Below are 25,549 nucleotides of genomic sequence, written 5' to 3'. Positions count from 1 at the left end.
CTGACTATTTAACATATTTCCTTTTTTTTCGGTACCATAAAGTATCGATACTAACACAATATAATTTCGAAAAGACATAAAAATCATAATATCTTTCTTGAAAATGAAACAATGATCATTTTAACAAATTCTAGATTCAAAGGGAAATTATTGGGCACAGTATACAACACTATTTGTAGTACGGTTATTTTGTAAAATGGGACAATATTGCAATGTTCAAGCCCTAAACAGTTAGGTTCGATCTACAATAAAACGCATCGAAAGTGAGAAATCGAGAACGAAGAATCGATACCACAATCTAGATAAACATTAAAAATCATCGACAATTTTTTTATCTGGCACGGCGGGGACGTACATGGCATAATTCACTTAAAAATTGCAGGTTTGTGCTCTGTATGTGTTGTACTGATATTGATTATGAATTAATGAAGAGTTATGGACTCAAAACCTGATTGAAATGGCGAAGCTGAGTTTATTTATAAAGAAAGCGTGATGCCTGAAAAAATGACCAGCGTAGCCGTGGCGTGACGGCTTGCATGGCTTGTGCGCACACCACGTACCGTGTGTGAAGGGTTTCGATCCAACTCGGACCCAAACCAACTCGGACCCAAGCCAACTCGGACCCATGCCAACTCGGACCCACTACCAACTCGGACCCATGCCAACTCGGACCCACTACCAACTCGGACCCACGACCAACTCGGACCCACTACCAACTCGGACCTACAACCAACTCGGACCCACTACCAACTCGGACCCATGCATGACCAACTCGGACCCATCGTTTTCAATCATTCGACATCGTTTTCAATCATTCATTTCATAAAGTTTGTCCACTTCTCATCTGTTATTACAGTGATGCTGTTTAGTATACATTTTCATTGTAATTGTAAGGTAAATTATCTCATATCTGTATTGCAGCAGTATAACATTTTTGTTAAGCTAAGCACGTTTAGTTTTATGACGTTCAAAACGATAAGCGTTTAAGCAACAGTATTACTGTACACATCATAAAATAGCGCTCCACACAGCTGCAATACAAGAAAACAACAAAACTAAAAGCCCCATTCTGCCCAATATAATTACAGAATATCTTCACTATATAAGCACTAACATTAAGATCACCTATAAATATAATCTCTGAAACTAATGATTGAGTCATTGCTGGGTCCGAGTTGGTCGTGCTTGGGTCCGAGTTGGTAGTGGGTCCGAGTTGGTGGTGGGTCCGAGTTGGTCGCAGGTCCGAGTTGGTCGTGGGTCCGAGTTGGTAGTGGGTCCGAGTTGGTAGTGGGTCCGAGTTGGTGTGGGTCCGAGTTGGCATGGGTCCGAGTTGGCATGGGTCCGACTTGGTTTGGGTCCGAGTTGACCTGATACCGTGTGAAGCTAAGCTGAATCAGTGGAATACAGGTCAACTCGTACGCGAACCAACTCGTACGCGACCAACTCGTACGCGGGTCAATTCGTACGCGAACCGACTCGTACGCGGACCAACTCGTATGCGGACCGACTCGTACGCGGACCAACTCGTACGCGGACCAACTCGTACGCGTGAGGTTAGACGATTGGTTTAGCTCACATGGACAGATGAAATTAGGTTCGGTACGGTAGGTCGGCATAATTTTACCTTTTCTGAAAGGTTGAGATTTTCAAATTAAATGTAGTTGATTTTTGAATCCGCCAGTGCTACTTACATTCGCGATTTTTTAGAGAAGAATTCTGCGTTTGTTTGTTTTTTTACAAGTTCGCTCGATTGATTGGGAAGTTGTCTTCGCGATAACCAGTATGATTGGTTCCCGCCGCACCGCGCACTGTATAAAGAATGCATGATTGAATCGCTGTAACCTGTGTATGCCGCGGTACAACTGCTGGTTGGTTAGACAAGTAAAATGACAAGAAAACACCGATATTTGCGAGGTCTATTGTATAAAAAGGAGCTACTATAAAAAAAGGAATATAGCATCACGCATGCTTATACAATTCCTTCCTCCATGGTTGTACGGACAGTGTCCGCCAGTTTTTTGCTTGGGTCAGATAGTTTTTTAGTCCTAATTATTATATATCCAAATAATATTTTGTAAAAAAAGAAAAAATGGGGAGTTGATTTTTATTTTTTGTTAAAATCAGAATTTTATATAATTTCACCGGAAATGCGAGGTTTCTTGGGTCAAATGCGATTTTCTTGGGTCAGAAAATTAATTTTTTGCTTGGGTCCGATAATTTTTTTAGTCCTAATTATTATGTCTCCAAATTATATTTTGTAAAATAAAACAATCAGTTACTTTATTATCATCATTCACGGGTTCACTCCCAATCACACACAACGGTCACACATTGACTCCGGACTACCCGTCACACTATTCCCAAATTCTTCCCAACCATGCCAACCCAATCCTCGAAACCACTCCTAAAACGGCCCGCGTACGAGTTGGTTCGCGTACGAGTTGGTTCGCGTACGAGTTGGTTCGCGTACGAGTTGGCTCGCGTACGAGTTGGCTCGCGTACGAGTTGGTTCGCGTACGAGTTGTCTCGCATACGAGTTGACCAATCCGCGTACGAGTTGACTCGCGTACGAGTTGGTTCACGTACGAGTTGACCTGTTTCCAATCAGTGAATGCCACCCCCACGCGTTGACCATGCATGGTCAGATGGTTGGCAATGTGGTTCAGCAGTACAGTACGGTCCTACTAAAGCGCGTCAACAAGCGTCAACAAGTTTTAGTAGTCGTTAAGTGCGCGTCAACAAATTTTGTATAGGCTTTTGAACAATAAAAACAGCTTTATATGGTAGAAAAAGCAATAATGAACATCTTCTGCATATCAATTAAAGTTAAAATTACTTAAAAAGTGGTTTTCCAGCACGAAATCTACGACAGGTTTTTCGGTTTAGTATTGGCCGCCATCTTGTTTGAGATTTACATACTACGCATGCGTGGAGTGTACCATTCACGCATAGGGGTTTCTTTATACGTTACGCTTAGCGAAACCTCGTTTGGTTTTTGCATTGGGATTTTTTGGCAGACATTGTGAACAGTGTCAGTCGGCATATTTTTCAAATAATTAGCCAGGTACCGTGACCAAGTTTTGCATAATTTATAATTGAAAAAAAAAATAGTTTTCCTAATTCCTAAGCGTAACGTATAAAGAAACCCCTATGCGTGAATGGTACACTCCACGCATGCGTAGTATGTAGATCTTAAACAAGATGGCGGCCAATACTAAACCGAAAAACCCGTCGTAGATTTCGCGCTGGAAAACCACTTTTTAAGTAATTTTAACTTTAATTGATATGCAGAAGATGTTCATTATTGCTTTTTCTACCATATAAAGCTGTTTTTATTGTTCAAAGGCCTATACAAAATTTGTTGACGCGCACTTAACGACTACTAAAACTTGTTGACGCTTGTTGACGCTTGTTAACGCTTGTTGACGCTTGTTGACGCGCTTTAGTAGGACCCGTACAGTATGTGGGCGGTGTTCAGTGCAGTGATAGAGCGCTGACATCTCCAAATGTTTTTTTAAAAAAAGGCGATTCGTAGAGTCCTACTCGTCCTAGTTACTCGGACTAGGCTAGACCTACTCCTAGAACTATGATGCTCCACGCGGAGCATCATAGTTCTAGGAGTAGGCTACACCTACTGCTAACCATAGAGCAAGGTCATACGACAGACCACATCCCAAATGTCAAAAAAGGAGTTCTAGTGCCCCAGTTAGTGGGTCTAGGGCTAGGCCTCATTTCACTGATTTAGGAAAGCTTCAAAGAACAATGTGAAGAATGTTGCAACCTGACGCCTCTTGTTGTTTTTTTATCATATAATCTCAATAAAAGTAAAACTTTAAAAGTCAGTCATTGCAAAAATGTTGAAAGACGTGAATGTGGGACTGAGAAACATACATTTCAGATTTTATTGCGTCTGGATACATTCTTTCCCTGAGTAATAAGCCTTATCGCAAATACTGCTCTAATGAATTTGCACAATACCTAGAGCACTGTGGGAAGGAAGGAGGGGCAATATCTGTGCCTTTTCTCTTCCCATAGATGTCATTCATTGTGTATGAGTGTTGTGCAAATTCATTCTAACGGTATTGGCTTATCATGCTTATACTATAGCCTGACTTTTCAATCCCAGCCTGGTGGTACGCTTCTGGGAATATTGACTAGTACTTAGGAAAATTAATGTGTAAAAAGTTAGACCCCATAACATAAAATATTACTAGTTTATCATATAAATTAGGCCCTATTATTGAATAATAAATATTGATTGGGGGGGGGGGGGTCAGACTGAATGCAGTAATCAGGTAGTTTAGGACACCTCAATTTTTTACAAGTTCTGTTCACAAATCAACTTAAGCTACATGTAGCTGATGATCAACATGGTATCTTACTAATTCTTAGCGAATTTGGGACTCTCAATACTGTGTATGTGTCAGAAATGTGATTGTTGTTTTACACATTATGTACATACCGGTATAACATGTATAATGGAATATAATTAACTGAAATTTTTAAAAGACCTCTTGTATCGAGATGCCATTGATGAAGACAGGTTTTGTGACTTAAATCAAAGATGCCTTCTCATGCATAACACAGAGAAATAAAGACTTGCCCCCATTGAGGGCGCCCTATGCAAGGGCTCTGTTGGTATTGAAAAACATATAAATTCATGCCTGTGAACTACATGTACACGTTATGTACACTGTCGTGTAAATCATGTCCTCTGTGTTTTCTATTTAGAAATGGCAAGCAAGACCAATTGGTGGCCTTGCTGTGTGAGTGTCATACTCCTTGCCGTGGTCTTGGGATTAGCGGCTGTCCATTGGCAAAAACAAAGTGAATTTAACACCTTCATTGAAGAACATGGCTTGATGCAGCACGGATCTGTATTCTCCAATGCCGGTAGGTATATGTACATCATCTATAGACCTACTTTAAAGCAACAGTCCATCATTTGCAGCCATCCGAAAAAGTAACTGGCGTATTATTGTTGAAAAACATACTTGGTTGAAAGATAGTACATGTAAGTGGACTAAACTCCCTGTGAAATTAATCTTTCTGGCAAGCTATCATTTTGAAGTAATCAACGAAAGAAGGCCTTTCCAACAGTGCGTCTTAAGATGCACCGTAGGAAAATTTAAATTAGTAGTTCGTTTTGTTATTCGGCGCAGCCCGCGCAAGCATTGGCACGACGCACAGGCGCGTGCGGTTGCTATAATTCGTCGGAACAGTGCGCGACATCGCATATAGCTGCAATTCAAAACATGATTCAGAAACTTTTGATTTGAAATTGAGATCCTAGCACATGTAGAATGCTGTTTTTCTCGGAATATTTTCTAGCAGAAAATCGGAAATTGCGTTAACGACCAAACCAAATTTGCAAATTTCTACTAGCAGAAAATTGGAAATTGCATTCATGAAGAAAACCAAATTTCGGAATTTAAACTAGCAGAAAAAAAAATGGTATGACCATTTGATACCCAACAAAATTGGAATCATTGGCATGTGTTTCCGTTTTCCGGAACTCCTGTGTCGGAAGTAGGGTGTACATGTAGAATGAATCATAACTTCATGTATAACTGATGCTGCTTTGTGCGTCTGTGGGCTGGTCGATTGATTGTGATAATAGGTGTACCAACATTATGGTTCTGTGTTACTATGGCGTTCTTTGATGAACGTCTTCAATGCAATAGAGATGTGTTTGATGATCTTTGTCAATGTTAAAAAAAAACACCAAAATTCTGCTGATGAGGGTTTCTTACCCAAAATCAGTTATGGAGTAGCCCAAAAAATCTAATCCCATTTCCCGCTAACAAATGCCACCTTGCATGCGCGGATCTGGGGGGAAGGGGGGAGGGTGGAGGGAGGGTATCCCCCCAGCTCTGCCAAAAAAACATTTTCATAGAAATTCATTAAATATAATGCGGAACCCCCCCCCCCCCCTGCTCTGACAACCACCCCCCCCCCCCCCAAAATTAAACTGGTAATAGTTCCGCCTTCATAATCAGCGGGTTTGAACAGTGCCCCATTGAAAGTATGGTACGAGCCCCCCTCCCCCCTCCCCCTTGGCCAAGTGTCCGGACAAGAAACCTGTCTACATTTCAGTAATGATTTGCTGACAAACCCGTCCCCTCCACCCCTGCCTTGATTGAATTTAAATAGTAAAACAAAATTGAAATTTGGTTTATGGTATCAAAAGTTCAGTTTTCTGCTAGTGGAAATTCGGAAATTTGGTTTGGTCGTAAATGCAATTTCCGATTTTCTGCTCATAGAAATTCGAAAATTTGGTTTGTACACTTTTTGACCGCCTGTGTACAAGAAACTATAAAATCCAAATATTTGATAATTAATAGCTATAAGCAAAACAGTGTGAAGTAAATTTGTATAGACTGGACGCATGGCCGTTGTAGACCAATGAAATTATAGTATCGAGGACACGGTGTAACAAGAAGACGGTTATTATCTTATTTACTCTTTAACATTAGGTCTTATCATCATTAAAATGTGTAATTGCTTGCTGATAATACAATTATTTTCCCCTGCACAATGCAAGTCATCTATGGCGTCACAGATCTGACAGATTGGACTGTAGGCCTACTGCATTCTTTTTAAAAGTTCTTCCGCAAATTGATCTTTGAACTAATCAGTCAATCTTCATAATTATTGCCAGTGTTGTATCGGGGGGGGGGGGGGGGGGGGGGCAGTGCCTCACTACAGCTACTTCTTAATACCCAACCTATAACAACCCCCTCCAAACAAACAAACAAACAAAATATGGGGCCACAAAAACTCCAAATATGACTGGTTATTGGCCTTTGCCTGATATTGACACTAAGGGAACTAGATTCATCTACACTTTATACTTTTTTTTTAAGAGATGCTTAGGCCTACTCAAAAGCAGCTTCCGAATTTGAATTCATTGTATTATAAATCCTGGCAATGAGTCAGATATGCATACACAGTTGCATTGCATGCCTCTGGCAAAACAAATGGGGCCGTGGCAGTATGGCACACTTGACACATAGAGAATTGGTACATAATAATGTATTGCATAATTCAAAGCAAAGACCATAGTTGGCATGATTGGGGATTTTTACTTTGTCTTTGTTACTTTATTTTACTGGTGCATTAACACATTTGTTGTTAGTTCACATTTGATTCCCAAACAAAAAAGGCAGATAGTGTACAAATATGTTGACAATGCATACGTAATCTGATTGATAGAAACGTGATTGATTATTATTTTTTTTTTTGAATAGTTTTGATGTTTTAATATTTTTTTCAAAAAGTTGGTTTGAACTTTAAGTGACTCCTACAAGTTTATTTCACGAGAGAAAAATAATCCCCATTCCTGCAATTACAATGTATGCAGAACACATATAAATTATGCGTACAGGTATGAATTATAAATGCAGCTTTGACAGCATGTCAAGCATATATTCTTAGCACTATCTGATTATGCAATAGGTATACATGTAGTGTAATTCATGCCCTGATCTTCTCTAATTGGATACAGTCAATGACAATGTAACCTAATTACAGTGTATACATGTACATGTTGTATACTGCACAACAAATTATCAGTGCAGCCTGGCATGCCTAATACATGTATGTGGATACTCATGTTTTATGTGTGTACTGACTTGCACTTGTACACAGTACAGCATGTGCACACAAGCACATAACCATGATAACGGTGGGCCTGTACATTGACACTGGGTCTAATGTACAGCCTGTCCCCCCAAAAATGCTGCAAGCAGAAATGGGCTCTGTGTCCTTGGAATATTGAACAATGTTTCATGATGCTTAGGCCTGGGATGTTCAGCTTTCAAATGCTATTTGCTTTATCAATTTTGCTTTTGCCAAACCAGAGATATGGTCAGTTCAACACAAACACTCAAAAATCAATTTGTGCCGCTTTCTACATTGTTAGGCCTAATAATGACATGACAAGACATGGCACCTGTTCAAATCCGACTTCAATTGGGGGTCGCAATTCCAGAAGATATGTTTTTTCATGATGATTTGGAGAGTGTGTTACAAATAATGAAAAGAACATTATAATATGAACATGATGAATAACAAAAGTGTTTCCTCACCCATTCATTACTAATTGTTTTTTCTGCACGAATACATACATAATACTGGCAATACTGCTGTTTATAGTATCAACTTATGGAAAGTGGCACAAATTGAAAATTGAGTGTCTGTGTTCAACTGACCATATCTCTGGTTTGGCAAAAGCAAAATTGATGAAACAATTAGCAATAGCATTTGAAAGCTGAATATCCCAGGTTTAACATTATATTTAAGCATCATGAAACATTTTTCAGTATTCCAAGGACACAGAGCCCGTTTCTGCTTGCAACATTTTTTTTGGGGGGGGGGGGGACAGACTGAATTTGTGTACCTCTTGTGAATTGCAGGAAAAAATGGTGATCTCATTCTTAGCTTGAGATCCAACTTGTATGTTAAATACATGTATGTCCCTTGTCAGTTTGATATTACCAACGTGACAATAATGAGCACCCAATGGGACATGATTGTATAAAAAAGTGTGTATTTCAGGATTCCCTCAAACTGGGACCTGCATGAAGATACAAACATTTAAATGTAATCTTCTTGCCATGTTTTATGGGTAATACAAAATTGTGAACAGGTGAATGAGTGCAGTGGATCAGAAATACAAAATAACAAAAATATATTAAAATGAAATTTAATTGTGTTAGATTTGTGTGTGGACCTGATTATTTAATATTCAAATTACATCTCCATCACATGGTTAATAAATCTTTAATTCTAATATTCAATTTTTTTAAATTTTATTTCTTCAATGGATCATGTTCAAGTTAACATCTTCAAAGTTGAAAGATTGTAAAATTGTGTAAGCAGATGAAGATGTTGAATATTTTACTCAACTCCGATGTTGCCCTCAAATCGTTTCACATTTTCAACTGTTTTGTGTGTGTGTTTTTTTTGTACAATGTAATTGACTTTACACGTTTACATCTTCAAAATTGAGAGAGAGTTAAAGTGACGTGCTGAATCTTTAAAAAAAACACTCTACTCTGACATGTCTGATATCGTCGTCTCAGGAATGTTTCTTGTCTGAATTGACCTTTCCTGTGACAGGGATCAACTACCTGGAGCAGTTTGCCTCGCCGAGTCTGTTGGAGCACAAAGCCTTCAAGGAGATCTCCCCGGCGGAGAGAAAGGAAATCTACGGAGTCTCGGAGAAGCTGGCCTCCTCCCTGCTCCTCCTCCAGTGGCTGGAGTCACGGCAACTGCAGCATCACCATGGCGATGTTCAGATATGGCTGGATGAGCACAAACAGCAAGAGTATCACTGGTAATGCATACCATACACATCCGTTCAGAAATGATTATTTATGATGATTTTTACATGTATGACGCTTGTTTTGAAGGAGCTAATGGACAAAAACGTGTTTGCTTGAGTAAGTCTATCTTTCTTTGATTGCTGGGATTATATACAAATAAACCTGAACAGAAATTGAATGGGTGAGTTGGAGGTTAAAACATTTGATGGAAATTGTGTTTTATTACCCATTGTTGAAGTATGCTCCATACTTAAATGTATTTCATCGCGAAAGGAGCAAATATATTTCTTTGTTTTATTTTCATCGTTGTTGATAACGTTAATATAGAGGCGATAGGGCCTACACTGTGCTGTGTACATACTACATTATATTGCCTTGAATCTGATCATGTTTCTATCACACAGTCTGTGTTCATTTGCCCCTCTTGCATACACTTATTGTGGATTTGTGCACATGAATTGTGCAAACATGTTTGTGAGTTTTTCATTGATTGAATGATTTATGTGTACACAGGGTACATGTGGGTTTAGCACAGGGGACGTTTTGTTGCATCTTTTACAAAATATAAATATTTGTTTGACCTGTGGTGCATACGTGTAGCTGTGTTTGAGTCATAGCACCCTCTGCTTCGCCTCAGGTGCTATGCACCCCTCGGATGTTAAAAGCGTCATGTCCCATATCACAGCAGTCAACAATTACCGGTATTAAATATTTTCAATACGCGGTATATTGTAACGCTTTGTTTGTTTCACAGAATTTACCTATCACGTGTATTGCCCTTGACAGAATAAGACCAGTCAGGAAAACAAAATAAACCCAAAAATTGGGATTTTGCAAATGTTGTAGCTCCTTTACGATGTGTCCTGAAGTCACATTTTTCCATAAAATGTTACTTGCATGCTCTATCCGCTCCATGCGCGAACAAGAGAAGGCTTCTTTTAAAACCACTTTTGAAAGCTCCATGGATGGGACACAACACGTACATGCGAACTGGTTCGCACGCTTATAGCGCAAATACGCATGACTAATTTTATTCTAAATGTGGACAAAGCAACAGTGTCTTTGCGTGAGCATCAGGCAGCATCAGCAGTGTCTCTCCCATTGGTCTCCCCCAACTCTCCCTTTCTTACCAATGAGGGAAAAGATACTTTTAGTTATAAGGGTGTAGCTGTCCTTTTGAAAGGTGCAAAGCAAACTTAAGGAACAAGTCTTTCCTCTTTTCCTTATTCTCAAAGGAGTGTCAAGTTTGGCTATGCCGGTGTGAGACAGCTTGCCATGCTCACACAGGAAGAGACCACAACATTGGTCACATACTTGAAGACAACTGAGTTTGAAACCTACTTGCTGAGGGAAGGCATTAAGGAACTCGCAGGTGATGACAACTGGAAGAGACTGATCTTAAATCCAACCTTCTCCAGTCTACAGAAAATGAAGGAGTTTTTCATTTTTGGTAAGTAGATGCAGGCTAGGTGTTTGTAATCCGTTTATTTACAGACTAATTTGTTTTTGCATTGGCCATAACAGTAAACTGTTTTTACTTATGCTAAGAAATTTCAGAATTTCAAATCCAACATGTTATTGCTTTCAGTGCACAAATTCTGTGTTTATTTTGTACTTAACAAAAGTAAAAACAAGTTAGTGTTCTTGTAGTTTGAGACATTTAAGAATTTGAAATCCAACATGTTAGGCCGAGTAAAAAAAAAACATAGTTTCTCGTCCGGGTTTTTGAAAAATAGGAGGAATAGGGGCTTTTTATTTTTTATTTTTTATTTTTTTCAAAATGGCCGCCATTTTAAAATTTCCTGCAACCGTTGGTGTTTCCACTGTTCAGACACTTTTAAAATGAAAGACAAGTTGGACAAGAGAACTGAACATATTTACATTGTCCTTTAGAGTTGTATTGGTCTACCAAGAACAGTTTCAGATGCATTTGCTTAAACCGCCAAAAGTCGTGATTCATTTTGGATGAGTGATTTTACAGATAAAATCAAGCACCAAATGTCAACTCTCAAATCCTAAAAGACTGAGTAAACGCCAAGCTATTAAGAATGTGGGTTTGGGTTTTTTTCTTCTCATAAACATATGAAGATTGATTGCAAATATTTTAGGCAATGTTTTTATTCTATATATTAATTGGTCAGTTTATTTTTGCTGGAATGAGCTGAGTGACCGCTACTACTGTAGCTAGTGACAGAAAACATCGGCCGCGCGAGCGAATTCTTTTAACACATGCTCCAGCGTGAGCTAATCTCATACCGGTTGCATTCTGGCTTCAAAGTCAGCATTTACCGCATACAGTACGGTAGACAGATTCCGGTTGAATTTTCAAACGGCTGTAGTCTAAAACTATCAATAGACATACATGTAAATATACATAGTCTGGTTCCCTAGACCTGACAATTATTCCTGACGCTCACGTCTCAGCCTCGACTCCATGGGCGCCATAGAGTTATAATATAACTCTATGATGGGCGCGTAGATTCATCAGGAATAGTCAGAATCTTTTGGTCTGGGAACCAAGTGGGTGAGTTTTGTTGTGAACTCGCCATGCTCGCACTGTCGCAGGGGTAGCGATCACACGTCGATATTATGTGGTGTACAAAGTGACCGACAGAGTCTATACTGAAAACTTCGACTCACATATTTCGCAAGTATTTATTTTCCGATGATTTTGTGGACTTTTTCAGTGTTTTTACTGCATTTTTTCAAAAATAAAAAATAATAAAAAAATCTAGGCGGCCTCCAAAAAGAAAGCGGGCGGGGACGAGAAACTTGTTTTGTTTTAACTTTGCCTTATTGCTTTCAGTGCACAAATTCTGTGTTTATCTTGTATAAACCTGTGCACATGGTGAAAAGTCAGGCTTAAAGTCAGCAAGCTTTCATTTTAAACAAATTGGTCCACAACAAGTACATGTAAATGAACTAGGAGCATCCTGCTCCCTATTCCAATAGTATCATTCAAACCTGCTTTTAGTTGACCCTGGATCAGAGGTCATGAGAACAATGACTTGCTGGCCAATCTCTGACTCTGTATGTTGTAACCAAGTAACACCAATTCAGAATGCCATCTCAGAGTTGCTCAGTATCAAACAGTATTTAGTAGCCAACATGTGGATTGGGTATTCATTCCCTAGCTGATTCTGTGGCTTTTCCTTGGAATGTCATTCCAAGATTTTCGTCCAACCTTTTAAACCTTTTTTCCCCTAGAAAAAAAAGTTCAAAGACTTTCATAGGCGTCCTGGCCTTGAGTTTTTTTTTCCCCAAACGACATCCTAATGGGGTGTACACTACGACGTTTGGGGTGTACACTATGGCGAACCCTAGCCCGACTGCGTCTGGCCGTACAGTACTATCGCAAGCTCTGTAGTACGGCCAGCCGCCCAATGCTTCCACAGAGACTGAATTTTTTTGGCCGCTGATGTAGCGATTTTGCTACAGATTTCGATCGAGATTATCTTTTCATCCAGGACACAAATTTCCAAAGTTCAGGTTCTTAGTCGTAGAGCAACTCATACCTTTTTGAAAAAACGTTCTTTGGTCTCAATATTTTCATCCATCTGGCCAAAAGACGACTTTCAGTCATCATCTTCCACAAATATCGTCCCGAAAATGCTCCCCAATGCGATTTCAAAAAGGCGGCCGCGCTGTAATGTATGCATTATGCGAGCGCGCTTGGGCAAGATAATGAATATGCATCATAGTTTATGACGTTTGTCGGACACTCAGCGCGGCTGGCCATACGAACACGAGGTCATGAACTTAAATAATGCATATTCATTATCTTGCCCAAGCGCCTTCGCATAATGCATACATTACAACGCGGCCGCCAATTTTGGATTCTAGATGCTCTGTGGTGCAATCTGAGGCGATTCCAGGCCAGTTCCCCCGATTTTTTTAGCATTCAAAAATTACCTTTTCAACCTAAAGCAGACTTCTCTCAGATCAAATGCCACCTTTTTGTAAAATTAGGGTTTTTGTACGCGATTTTATGGGTGGTGCCGGTGCCGTGCGATCGTCATCTTTATTTTCATGTTGCGTTTTGTTTTTGTCATCGTCATTCCCCCCCCCCCCCCAATTTCCCTCTATTTATGAACTACTACCTGTATGTTCTTAATGTCGCCAACTAGTTTGGTAAGTCAAATAAATTAAAAGTGGATTTTGTTCTATTAGGGAACCGGGCCCATACACGATCGCCATTTGTAACTTTTGACAATCGGCATGATCGGAACACATGCATGTGCACGCGTGGTTTGCCCTCGAGCTCATTTGCCTCGTACAAGAACATCAATGCGTATTATATTGTGTACCGTATGGAACGCCAAAGAGGCATTTAATGTGATCATCGAATCGGTGATACACTTTTGCAATCGGTGATGCATATTCATGATCGGTGATGGACTTTCGCGATCGGTGATGGACTTTTACTGGTGATGCATATTCACGATCGGTGATGGACTTTCGCAATCGGTGATGGACTTTCACTGGTGATGCATATTCACGATCGGTGATGGACTTTCGCAATCGGTGATGGACTTTTACTGGTGATGCATATTCACGATCGGTGATGGACTTTCGCGATCGGTGATGGACTTTTACTGGTGATGCATTTTCACGATCGGTGATGAACTTTCGCGATCGGTGATGGACTTTCACTGGTGATGCATATTCACGATCGGTGATGGACTTACGCGATCGGTGATGGACTTTTACTGGTGATGCATATTCACGATCGGTGATGGACTTTCGCAATCGGTGATGGACTTTTACTGGTGATGCATATTCACGAGTGGCGATGGCCTTTCGCAATCGGTGATGGACTTTTGCGATCGGTGATGGACTTTTACTGGTGATGCATATTCACGATCGGTGATGGACTTTCGCGATCGGTGATGGACTTTCACTGGTGATGCATATTCACGAGTGGCGATGGCCTTTCGCAATCGGTGATGGACTTTTGCTGGTGATGCATATTCACGATCGGTGATGGACTTTCGCGACCGGTGATCAACTTTGCAATCGGTGATGGACTTTTGCAATCGGTGATGGACTTTTGCGACCGATGATCAACGACCCATCACCGATTGCAAAATCCATCATCGATCGCCAAAGTGCATCAGTTATTGAACGTGCATGCCGCTGTGGCTTAGGGTTTCTCGTGTTGCCCCTGACGGTGATATTTGTTTACGGTGTTTTTGTGTTTGAAAGTGTCTTTCTCATATGTGAACTGCATTTTTTTTTAAATTAATGTGCGTAAAATGTTTGTTGTTGGTGTATGCTGCTGTGGCTTTGGGCTTTGGTGCTGCCCATATTGCAACCGGTAAATGCCCAATCGATGGTATCCGGAATAAAAACAGTCCACTGTGGATGTGGCATAAACACAATGATTTGTTTTTATCCAATAAATGGTAAAAAGTTTTTTGCATCTGATGATTGATGGGTGGGCCATCTGAGACAGCATATGGCGGGGTTATTGGGGGGCCTGACCAGGCATCCAGGGGGCACAGGAATGCAATCACATCATCATCATCATCATCATATATCCATCTAATAGCCAATCTTGGTGTAGATATGTGGGGCCCTCTGGTCACTTAAGCACACTTAAGCGAGCACATGATGGACAGTACACAGAGGAACTTTCCTTGCAAATGTTTTTCCACCACCACCCCTTACATCCGCCAGTTATAGTGCTCCAAGGTTTCAAGAGACTATACAAATTACAAGGATTAAAATGTTCGCAATTTTTAGGATACAGACAGCCTGCTCCTCATATTTATGGGGCAAATGGAACCATTCAATCCCTTGTTTTTCTATTTTGTTAGGCTAATTTGATACTTGCCGTAGCGATCTCACTGTGTCACGAGGCTTTGATGCTTTCCTGACTGAATGTACATCTGTGGGAAGCTATTTTTTGTTATTCAAGTTTAATTTGCATTTGTTGTCATTTATTGCCACATATATCTCATTTTCATATAGGCCTACATGTATTTCATTTATTGTCAAGCATATTGTGTATGCCGTGGCTTTGAGTTTCTTGTGTTGCCCACTACTGGTCGGGCCTGGTGTTGCCCCTAAATTGTGTTAATACGGTTATATGTTTTATAATATGTCCGTTCTCACTTGCGAACTCCATTTTTTGTAATGTCCGTGAAATGTTTGCAGTTAGTGTACATGTACATGTATGCCGCTGTGGATTTGGGCCTTTGGTGTTGCCATATTCACATATTCACATAACCATAACAATTAACAATTCAAACGGTATATGCCATATCACAGGTATCCGGAATAAAACACTCCTCTGTGAATGTGGCATGAACAGAATGATTTGTTTTATAATAGGCCTATACCCTTCGGGAGACACTTTAGCGTCACACACTTAGAGGCAAAATATTATCGTCGCAAATAGACTCGATTGCTCGTGGTCGAATTAGTAAAAATTACCCGGCGAATCAAGGTAAAATTGGAGTTACGGGTCATTAAAGTTGGGGGGAAAATGTGTGCACTAGTTTATGGGAATGTTCCCCAAATAGCCAATTATGGGTTATTATAAGTTATTATTTTGTATCATTATTATTAACATTATTATTATTTGGGTTGATTATCACCATCAAGCAGCTCAGAAGCTGAATTGCACAGTGATTTACAGTAAAAATTAATTAAAAATAAACACATTTCACGAGAAATCGAAACACATACAAAATGCACAACAATCCATTATTCTCAAAAACATATATACTCGGATAATAGCAATTAAAATTGTATACATTTGAAAATCCTATGTTGAACTATTGATGAGTCTGGGCTATTTCGAAATCTCTTGGATGAACTGGGATACTCCTTGAGTGTTCTACTCGATCTAAGATTCATAGTGTGCCAACTTTTTGATTGAGGAAACCACTCATTAAATTTGCCTGATTTAAAAGCACATAGAGCAAAGTTTGTACACATAGTGGTTCTTCTATCATAAAGGTGATCCAGAGATAGAGTAATACGGCAAACTCTTTTGGATCGACTAAATTAGATTGGTCTGTTTGAGTGTAATGCTTGAGTGCCAAACCGGCGATGCGTTTGCTAGGACTGGTCTAACATAGGGTAACAAGTTCTTTGAGTAAAACCAGTTTCTTTCAGTTTCCTGAACATGAATAATTTTCTATTAGCTTTACCAATCATCTCAGCAATGTGTTTCTCATGTCCTTAAATTTGAGTCCGAGTATTTTTTTACCAATACAGTACCGCCCAGAATTTACCATGGCACAATGCCCGTTTATCGGGACCTATTGGTTGCCGGGCATTGGGGGTCCCGAACCCTTTCTTAGAATTCCTAACCACATGCCCACACTCTCCTAAACCACAAGCCCCGATGCCCGCACTCTCCTAAACCACAAGCCCCGATGCCCGCACGTCGGCATGCTTGTGAAATGATCAGGTACACAAACACAATGCCCGCGACACATTTCTTCGGGACACATAGAACACGATGCCCGCACTGAATTGAAATAAAACACAGCTCTATGATTGAACGGTGAGCCCTGCATGGCCCGTGCTCTTCTTCCACTCTTGAGAAAGGGGTGTGAAAATCTGGTCAAAAGGAATATCCCTCCTTTTTATAGTTAACAAGTACACAAGTTTTACAAGTAAACTCTTTGCGCAGTTCTGTTCACAAAAGCGATCTCTATTGTGAAATTTGTTTTGAGTTTATATTACTCGTAAGGATCGTCATCACACGCGCGGATCCAGATGGGGGCACACCCGGCCCGTGCCCCCCCCCCCCCTTTCGCAACTGTTTTTTCCCTACGAGTCGTCTTAGGGCGGGCGGGCATTAAATACATCCCTTTGAGAACATGGCTATCTTTTTCGTTTTGGAGGAGTCATTATGGCGGGCGGACGGGCGGTCATCAAATCAATCGCTTTGAACATAACTATCATACATAATTATCAACAAAAATATACAGTGTATAAGTTTTGAAGGTCGCCTGTCAATCATTGTCTCAAAATTTCCTTCAAAGCAAGAATACTTTCAAAGCAAGAATATATTTTTATAAGACACTTTTCTATTTCCCGGCTGGAATAGGGGGCACATTTAATACAGCACTTGCATTTAATGCTTCATGTCCAAATATATTCCAAAATATGTTCTAGAGTAGAACATGTACCGGTACACGAAATAATGTAGGCCATGTTTTGTTTTTAATAAATGAAGAATAAAATCGTCATCCCCCTTTTTTTTATTTTCCCGGCCTCAGAGAGAGATTTACGTCTGGAGAGATTTACGTCTAAAATATTTTTTTTAAAGCAAAATGATTTTAAAAAAAACCTAGCCCGTTAAAGTTTGCACTCTAAGTTAATTCTTTTGTAGATTCCAGGGGAAATTTAATACGAATTATGCTCGTTTTTTCTTATTTTAAATGAATATGATCAGGATTAACAACATCCCTCAAACAATAACGTCAAAATATATTCCAAAATATATTCTATAGTAAATCATTTTTACAAAATAATGTAGGTCATGCTTTTTATTTTTGAAATACACGAAGAATTAATCGTCCTCCATTTAATATTTTCCCGGCCGCGGATAGAGAGAGACATCATATAAATAGGGGTTATTTTAATACGATTTAGTATATCTTATTCTCTCGGTTTATTTTTAAAGTAAAACGATTTCAAACACCCTAGCCCATTAAGTTCTGAACTCTCAGTTAATTCTTTTGTAGATTCCAGGGGAAATTTTAATACGAATTATGCTTAGTTTTTCCTAATTTTAAAAGGTATACGAACAAGATTATCAACAGCGCTTTGACTTCAAACTTAATTTCAAAATGTATTCCGAAATAATTATATTCTAGAGTAACATTTACAAAAATAATGTAGGCCATGCAGTTTTATTTTTAAATAAGCGAAGAATAAAATCGTACTACGAAAAAAAGACATCGGGAGCCCTACATTTAATGAATTATTTGGACTTGGAATATCATCCCCCAATCGTTTATCTATGTGCATGTACACAACACGGAGGTGAAATTTCACGTAAATTCAGTTTCCCACATTTTTCGCATGAAGTTTTCCCCTGTCTCTGAGAAAAAAATGCCCAAATAAAATCTCAGCTCCGGAAAGCCTTTCCAGAGAATGATTGATAGCCGCATTGTTCAAATTGATACAATGCCACTCTAGTTGTTACAAAGCATATACATTTGGGTTCAGAAGTAGGCCACCGAACTTTAAGGCCTTTGAGAACTTGCCGCCAGCAATTGGAAGATTCTTAGATGATAAACAGTGATGATGGTATCTCAGCCAATGAAATGAGCCGGTTCCCGGCAAATAAATATGCCATTGGTTGCTTTCATCACTGACCGTCTGAGCCACAGGTGCATGGCTGCATGCCCATCACATTCCAACCTGGTTGCTTAGAAATACTGTTGCTAGGAGGCTCCCCTGTGATGCCTGGGACTGCCGTAATATTATCCATCAGACCATGATCAGACCAACACGGAGTCTAGTTTCAACAATGCCGCACTGCACTAGTTGCCCGCGGGTCGACGTACCTCGTGGTCCTGAAGTTTGCGTTGATTTGGCAAACTTCTCAGTCAGTAGCCGTGTCGCAATATGAACAAGGTTTACTCCTCTCGCACGATCGTCCCGCATTACGTCTTTTTATATTGAGCATCCAGTCTAGTCCCCCCCCCCCCCCAAAAAAAAAAATATTAACAAGTTTTACTCCTCTTGCCTGACCGCATGATTTATTTTTATATTGAGAATGCAGTCCCCCAAAATATTAACAAGTTTTACTCCTCTCGCCCGAGCGCATTAATTATTTTTATTTCAAGCATCCAGTCCCCCAAAACATATTAACAAGTTTTACTCCATTCGCCCGACTGCATTATTTCTTTTTATATTGAGCATCCAGTCTAGTCCCACAAGAATATTAACAAGTTGTACTCCTCTATCCCGACCGCATTATTCCTCTCGCCCGACAGCATTATTTCTTTTTATGTTGAGCATGCAGTCCCCCCAAAAATATTCAAAAGTTTTACTCCTCTCGCCCGACCGCATTATTTCTTTTTATGTTGAGCATGCAGTCCCCCCAAAAATATTTAAAAGTTTTACTCCTCTCGCCCGACCGCATTATTTCTTTTTATATTGAGCATGCAGTCCCCCAAAAATATGAACAAGTTTTACTCCTCTCGCCCGACCGCATTATTTCTTTTTATGTTGAGCATGCAGTCCCCCCAAAAATATTAACAAGTTTTACTCCTCTCGCCCGACCGCATTATTTCTTTTTATATTGAGCATGCAGTCCCCCAAAAATATTTAAAAGTTTTACTCCTCTCGCCCGACCGCATTATTTCTTTTTATGTTGAGCATGCAGTCCCCCCAAAAATATTTAAAAGTTTTACTCCTCTCGCCCGACCGCATTATTTCTTTTTATGTTGAGCATGCAGTCCCCCCAAAAATATTCAAAAGTTTTACTCCTCTCACCCGACCGCATTATTTCTTTTTATGTTGAGCATGCAGTCCCCCCAAAAGTATTAAAAAGTTTTACTCCTCTCGCCCGACCGCATTATTTCTTTTTATGTTGAGCATGCAGTCCCCCCAAAAATATTTAAAAGTTTTACTCCTCTCGCCCGACCGCATTATTTCTTTTTATGTTGAGCATGTAGTCCCCCAAAAATATTCAAAAGTTTTACTCCTCTCGCCCGACCGCATTATTTCTTTTTATGTTGAGCATGCAGTCCCCCAAAAAATATTTAAAAGTTTTACTCCTCTCGCCCGATCGCATTATTTCTTTTTATGTTGAGCATGCAGTCCCCCCAAAAATATTCAAAAGTTTTACTCCTCTCACCCGACCGCATTATTTCTTTTTATGTTGAGCATGCAGTCCCCCCAAAAATATTTAAAAGTTTTACTCCTCTCGCCCGACCGCATTATTTCTTTTTATGTTGAGCATGCAGTCCCCCGAAAAAATATTAAAAAGTTTTACTCCTCTCGCCCGACCGCATTATTTCTTTTTATGTTGAGCATGCAGTCCCCCCAAAATATTTAAAAGTTTTACTCCTCTCGCCCAACCGCATTATTTCTTTTTATGTTTTTTTTTCGGCTCTTCGTTTTCTGTCGGCTTTTTGTGTACGTCGTGTGTGTATGGGTGAATTTCCCGACGTCGGCTTCCAGGCCTCTTGTTTTGTTATGGCGCGGTTTACACGTTGCCCGTTTCAGAAGGTAGTTTGTTGACTGCTAGGGATTATTGTCTGTGGTTTACACGATGCCCTTTTGCTGTATGCTCGGGGATTATTGTCTGTGGTTTACACGATGCCCTCTATTAATGACCGAATTCTAAGGAAGGGGGATTGGGCAAAGGGCATGCGGGACCATGATCGCAAACAGCGGGCAAAGGGACTTTGGTGTGGGCATTTGGGAATGGTAAATTCTGGGCGGTACTGTACGTGATAAAAGGTTCTGCATAATATGACGATTGATGTGTGGGTCATTGGAGACAGCATTATGGCGGGGTTATTGAGGGGTCTGAGCAGGCGTCCAGGGGGCACAGGAATGCAATCACATCATCATCATCATCATCATCATAAATCCATCTAATAGCCAATGTTGGTATAGATATGTGGGGCCTCTGGTCACTTAAGCACACTTAAGCGAGCACATGATGGACAGTACACAGAGGAACTTTCCTTGCAAATGTTTTTCCACCACCACCCCTTACATCCGCCAGTTATAGTGCTCCAAGGTTTCAAGAGACTATATCAATTACAAGGATTAAAATGTTCGCAATTTTTAGGATACAGACAGCCTGCTCCTCATATTTATGGGGCAAATGAAACCATTCAATCCCTTGTTTTTCTATTTTGTTAGGCTAATTTGATACTTGCCGTAGCGCTCTCAAGTGTCACGAGGCTATGATGTGGGAAGTTATTTTTTTGTAATTCAAGTATGATTTTCATTTGTTGTTATTATTGCCACATATCTCATGTTCATGTATTTCATTTATTGTCAAGCATATTGTGTATGTCGTGGCTTTGAGTCTCCGCTGTTGCCCACTACGGTTTGGTGTTGCCGTTATTAATATAACCATAACAATTGATAAGTCGACCGGTTTTCCCTATCATTGGTAATGTGGCTATAAAACACCGTGATTTGTGCGTCGCCAGAATTTTTTGGCAGAGGGGCAAAACATTTTTCTCCCCGAAATACCTGGATTTTTCCAGCATATTCACGATTTATCATTTTTCGAGGGTGGGCATTTTTCAAACAATATTACTTCGCGCCCCTTTTTCTGTCTTCTTCCCCCATCTTTTTTTTTTTTTTTTTTTTTTTTTTGGGGGGGGGGGGGGGCTTTTCCGGGGGGGGGGGGGAGCGCTCCCGTGCTCCCCCATTGTGACGCCCATGGGTGATGGTCTTTCACGATCGGTAATCAACCTTGCATGGACTTTTGCTATCGGTGCAGAGTGTTTTTTTTATATTATCAAAGTAAGTGGGTGAAAATATCCCAGCCAACCCCCCCCCCCCCCAAAAAAAAACCCCACTTTCTTCAACTTAAATATGCTGTGATTTCTGGGCGACGGAGGCTGCCGGCGTCATGGGCAGACTAAGCTTTGTTTAGGTTATCGGTACATAGGTAACTGTTGCGGTTGTACTCCTATTGGACAATTTTAGTGTGTTTTTATTTATACATTATTCAATATTTTCCTTTGATAACTCCGATGTTTAAAAAGACTGTGCACACCGGTGAATAATTTATTATTCATTAGTTAAAGAATAATGTAACCAATTGGGTTGAATAGCGAATGTCTGTTCTGTTTGTGCACTATACAATTGACAAGGCCACTTAAGACAAGCTCGAAAAGATCTCGGAAGTTGCGGCTCGATTGTAGACCGTTGTAGCCTATACATCATGTACATGATGTAAAGGTATATGTTCTTAAAATTGAAAAGGATTCCATTATTTTGCTGAACGTCAGTTGGTGCATGGAACGCGTTTGCATGTGGAACACCCAATTTGTGAGCCCCCATGTAAAAACGATTGACCTCGATCGTGCCCCAATTCCACGACTGCAAAAAAAAATGGTAGCTGGTAAGTGGAGACCTGAAGCACGTGTTATTGCGAGGGCTAAAGGGACAAGGTGATTGATTGCCAAAGAAGACATGGCTGGCACAAACCATAGAGCTAGCTCTATTTCCCACAGTGGTCTTAGCAGATTGAGTACCATGCTGCATTACAAAAATGTACACATCGAATCATTGCTCTTTGAAAAAACAATGATAATATTTTCTAATCTTAAAAATGATTAAATTCTAAATTTAATTCTTATCAAACACACACACCATGGTTCGAAAATTACATCGGTTACGCGGAAGTAAAATTTATCAGATTTTCGCGAAAGGTATTAAAAAAAACAGAAGAGCAAAATAAAGGCTCTGCGCATTTGCAATTAAATTTAAATTGCTCCAGAGCAAGGAACATACATGTAGATAAGTATAATACGTGCAAATGATTACGACGCAACACACAGATGCGACGGTCGCGAAAGTCCATCACCGTTTCGGTGATCACATTAAATGCCTCTTTGGCGTTCCTGTTTCGCCAAAAGTGGCATTTAATCGGTGATGGACTTTCGCGATCGGTGATGATCTTTCGCGATCGGTGATCAAAGCTGCGATGACCAGTCGTTGAGTAAAAGTCCATCACCGATTGCGAAAGTCCATCACCGTTTCGGTGATCACATTAAATGCCTCTTTGGCGTTCCTGTTTCGCCAAAAGTGGCATTTAATCGGTGATGGACTTTCGCGATCGGTGATGATCTTTCGCGATCGGTGATCAAAGCTGCGATGACCAGTCGTTGAGTAAAAGTCCATCACCGATTGCGAAAGTCCATCACCGATCGTGAATATGCATCACCAGTAAAAGTCCATCACCGATCGCGAAAGTCCATCACCGATCGTGAATATGCATCACCAGTAAAAGTCCATCACCGATCGCGAAAGTCCATCACCGATCGCGAAAGTCCATCACCGATCGTGAATATGCATCACCAGTAAAAGTCCATCACCGATCGCGAAAGTCCATCACCGATCGTGAATATGCATCACCGATTGCAAAAGTCCATCACCGATTCGATGATCACATTAAATGCCTCTTTGGCGTTCCATAGTACCGCGCGTGCAAGCACTGAGAAAAAGAAAGTCGGTTGGCTGCACGTAAGATCTGCCGTACGTACTCCTGCTGGTGTGTGTGTGTACTAATACAGATATATTTTTTTTGCGGTGGGGTTGTCGCTACTTAATTTGAAGTATCGGCACACTCCGGAACTGGGGATTAAGTTGTCACATCGTACTTACGTACGTACAGTGCATGGGGAATCGCTGGTGTTTGGCCACGGCCGGCCGTGCGTGTGATCATTAAGCGAGATTTTAAGACAACCCCGATCGGGCTGGGATGACATCGAAATACATTGTCAATGTGTGGAAAAACAACTGAAATCAAGGATTGTAGTGATTTTAATAGGCTGATGGATGTTTTTGCAAAAAGGGCACGACGGCCAAGGTAAATATGGGGCAAGGCAAAACTGGCCGTGAAGACGGGGATTTTTTTGTGGGGCACCTCGGCCAGTGAGAAGGCAACGACGGCACTGGCCGTCGCGTCGTGGCCGTCGTTTCAAGCCCTGCAATTTACTGGGAAGCAAACGAAACATTTTATTATATTATAAGGCTATCTACAACTGAAGTTCATGGAATACAACATCCAACAAAAGTTAGCCTTAACCCCGAAGTCTAGGGTTTAAAACATCCTTTAATCAAAGCCTATTAAAAACGATGCCAATGCCCGCTGCAAATTCCGCGAACGTATTTAACAGTAACACGCACGTCGCCAGGCCTGCAGTCCAAGCACGTGTGTACGTATATCGTACTGTACATGTACATGTACAGTACGTAGGTCGTGTAGCATTATTTTGCATGGGACAATGGTACATCTTGTTACCAGACGATCCCCGAATAATATGATGATAGAGGAGAACGGAATAGTCAGAACCAGACTAAACTGCATCGATCATATGACTCATAGAGAATTGAGTTATGATCTGCGCGCATCGCAAACATAGGTTCAGCGGGAAGTCATTCAATTTTATTCGAAAATGAAGTGGTTATTCTTGTTTCTAAATTCTTTTAGTTGTAAATGTACACTGTAGAGTCAAAAAATTTAAACCTGGCAGCAGGATGTTAAAGCTTGGCGGGGACTTCTTAAACATGGTGGGCGCCGCAGACACAATGGCAGAAAGCATGGCGGGGCGCCAGGTTTGTTCTACATGTTGGAGAACACTGCGCAGTACGTATCATAAAATTAAAAGCATTGTAGAGGGCACTCAACAACGATGTAATCCGGAGATGTTTTGGGAAAAAATAATTTTGTGTTCAGGCCGAATGCTGAATAATACTGATGTTGTGTACTTGGGGTAACTTTACAACTCGATAATTGACACGGAGACTTTGATAACTTAGGGAAAGGGTAGCTGGAGTTACCCAGCCCTGAGTTTTATCATTGGGTTGTTAGTATTAGGGCTGGAGCGAATTTTTCTCGTAACTTGTAGTATAGGCAAACATTTTTGGAAAATGTTCAATTTTGTCCCCGTTACACACTAATTGCAACTGCAACTCACCCCAAACTTGCCTGGAATAACCATTACACAGGTCCTTGAAGTAAAAAACGATCCACGATGAAGATTCAGCCTACAATTGCAGTGAAAACAGGAGGAATAACCGCTAACTTGACAACCTTGCTGGATTGGCCAGGACCGCAATTGGTTTGTGCACAAAAAAAATTGTGTACAATGAATGGCGGTCGATTAACAGGCACAGAGAGTGATCGCTGTCAACTACTCATTTTTGCCGGCTGCGCCGGCTGTTGGCGCATGACGTCACGCGGAAGCGTAACACCCGATGACTGTTTCATGCACTAATATAAGGTTTACCACTCGCATCACAGCTTTGGTACTGGAACCGCAACCAATAGTGCATGAAACAGTCATCGGGTGTTACGCTTCCGCGTGACGTCATGCGCCAACAGCCAGCGCAGCCGGCAAAACCGAGTAGTTGACAGCGATCGCTCTCTGTGCCTGTTAATCGACCGCCATTCATTGTACACAATTTTTTTTGTGCACAAACCAATTGCGGTCCTGGCCAATCCAGCAAGGTTGTCAAGTTAGCGGTTATTCCTCCTGTTTTCA

General features: G+C 40.6%; 1 protein-coding gene across 3 annotated transcripts in view; it reads left to right on the top strand.

Annotated features, from left to right (window-relative positions):
• Positions 1–332: 332 nt before the first annotated feature.
• Positions 333–25,549, top strand: part of LOC119719582 (apoptosis-resistant E3 ubiquitin protein ligase 1-like) — a 52,408-nt gene continuing 27,191 nt past the window's right edge. Inside the window, exons 1-4 of one of the 3 annotated variants that reach the window (XM_038189061.1) lie at positions 333–382; positions 4,732–4,893; positions 9,124–9,340; positions 10,565–10,779. In XM_038189061.1, the coding sequence (XP_038044989.1) occupies positions 4,734–4,893; positions 9,124–9,340; positions 10,565–10,779 (592 nt within the window). In that variant the 5' untranslated portion in view covers positions 333–382; positions 4,732–4,733. Of the gene's footprint in view, positions 383–4,731; positions 4,894–9,123; positions 9,341–10,564; positions 10,780–23,791; positions 23,810–24,389; positions 24,652–25,549 lie in introns of those variants that run through there. The other 2 variants (XM_038189078.1, XM_038189069.1) reach the window with 2 other exon arrangements.

This window comes from Patiria miniata, unplaced genomic scaffold (genome assembly GCF_015706575.1).
Source record: "Patiria miniata isolate m_02_andy unplaced genomic scaffold, ASM1570657v1 HiC_scaffold_13, whole genome shotgun sequence".
In the NCBI taxonomy this organism is placed as follows: Eukaryota; Metazoa; Echinodermata; class Asteroidea; order Valvatida; family Asterinidae; genus Patiria; species Patiria miniata.
The sequence above is the reverse complement of the archived record's forward strand: the minus strand, read 5'-3'. Positions and strand labels throughout refer to the sequence as shown.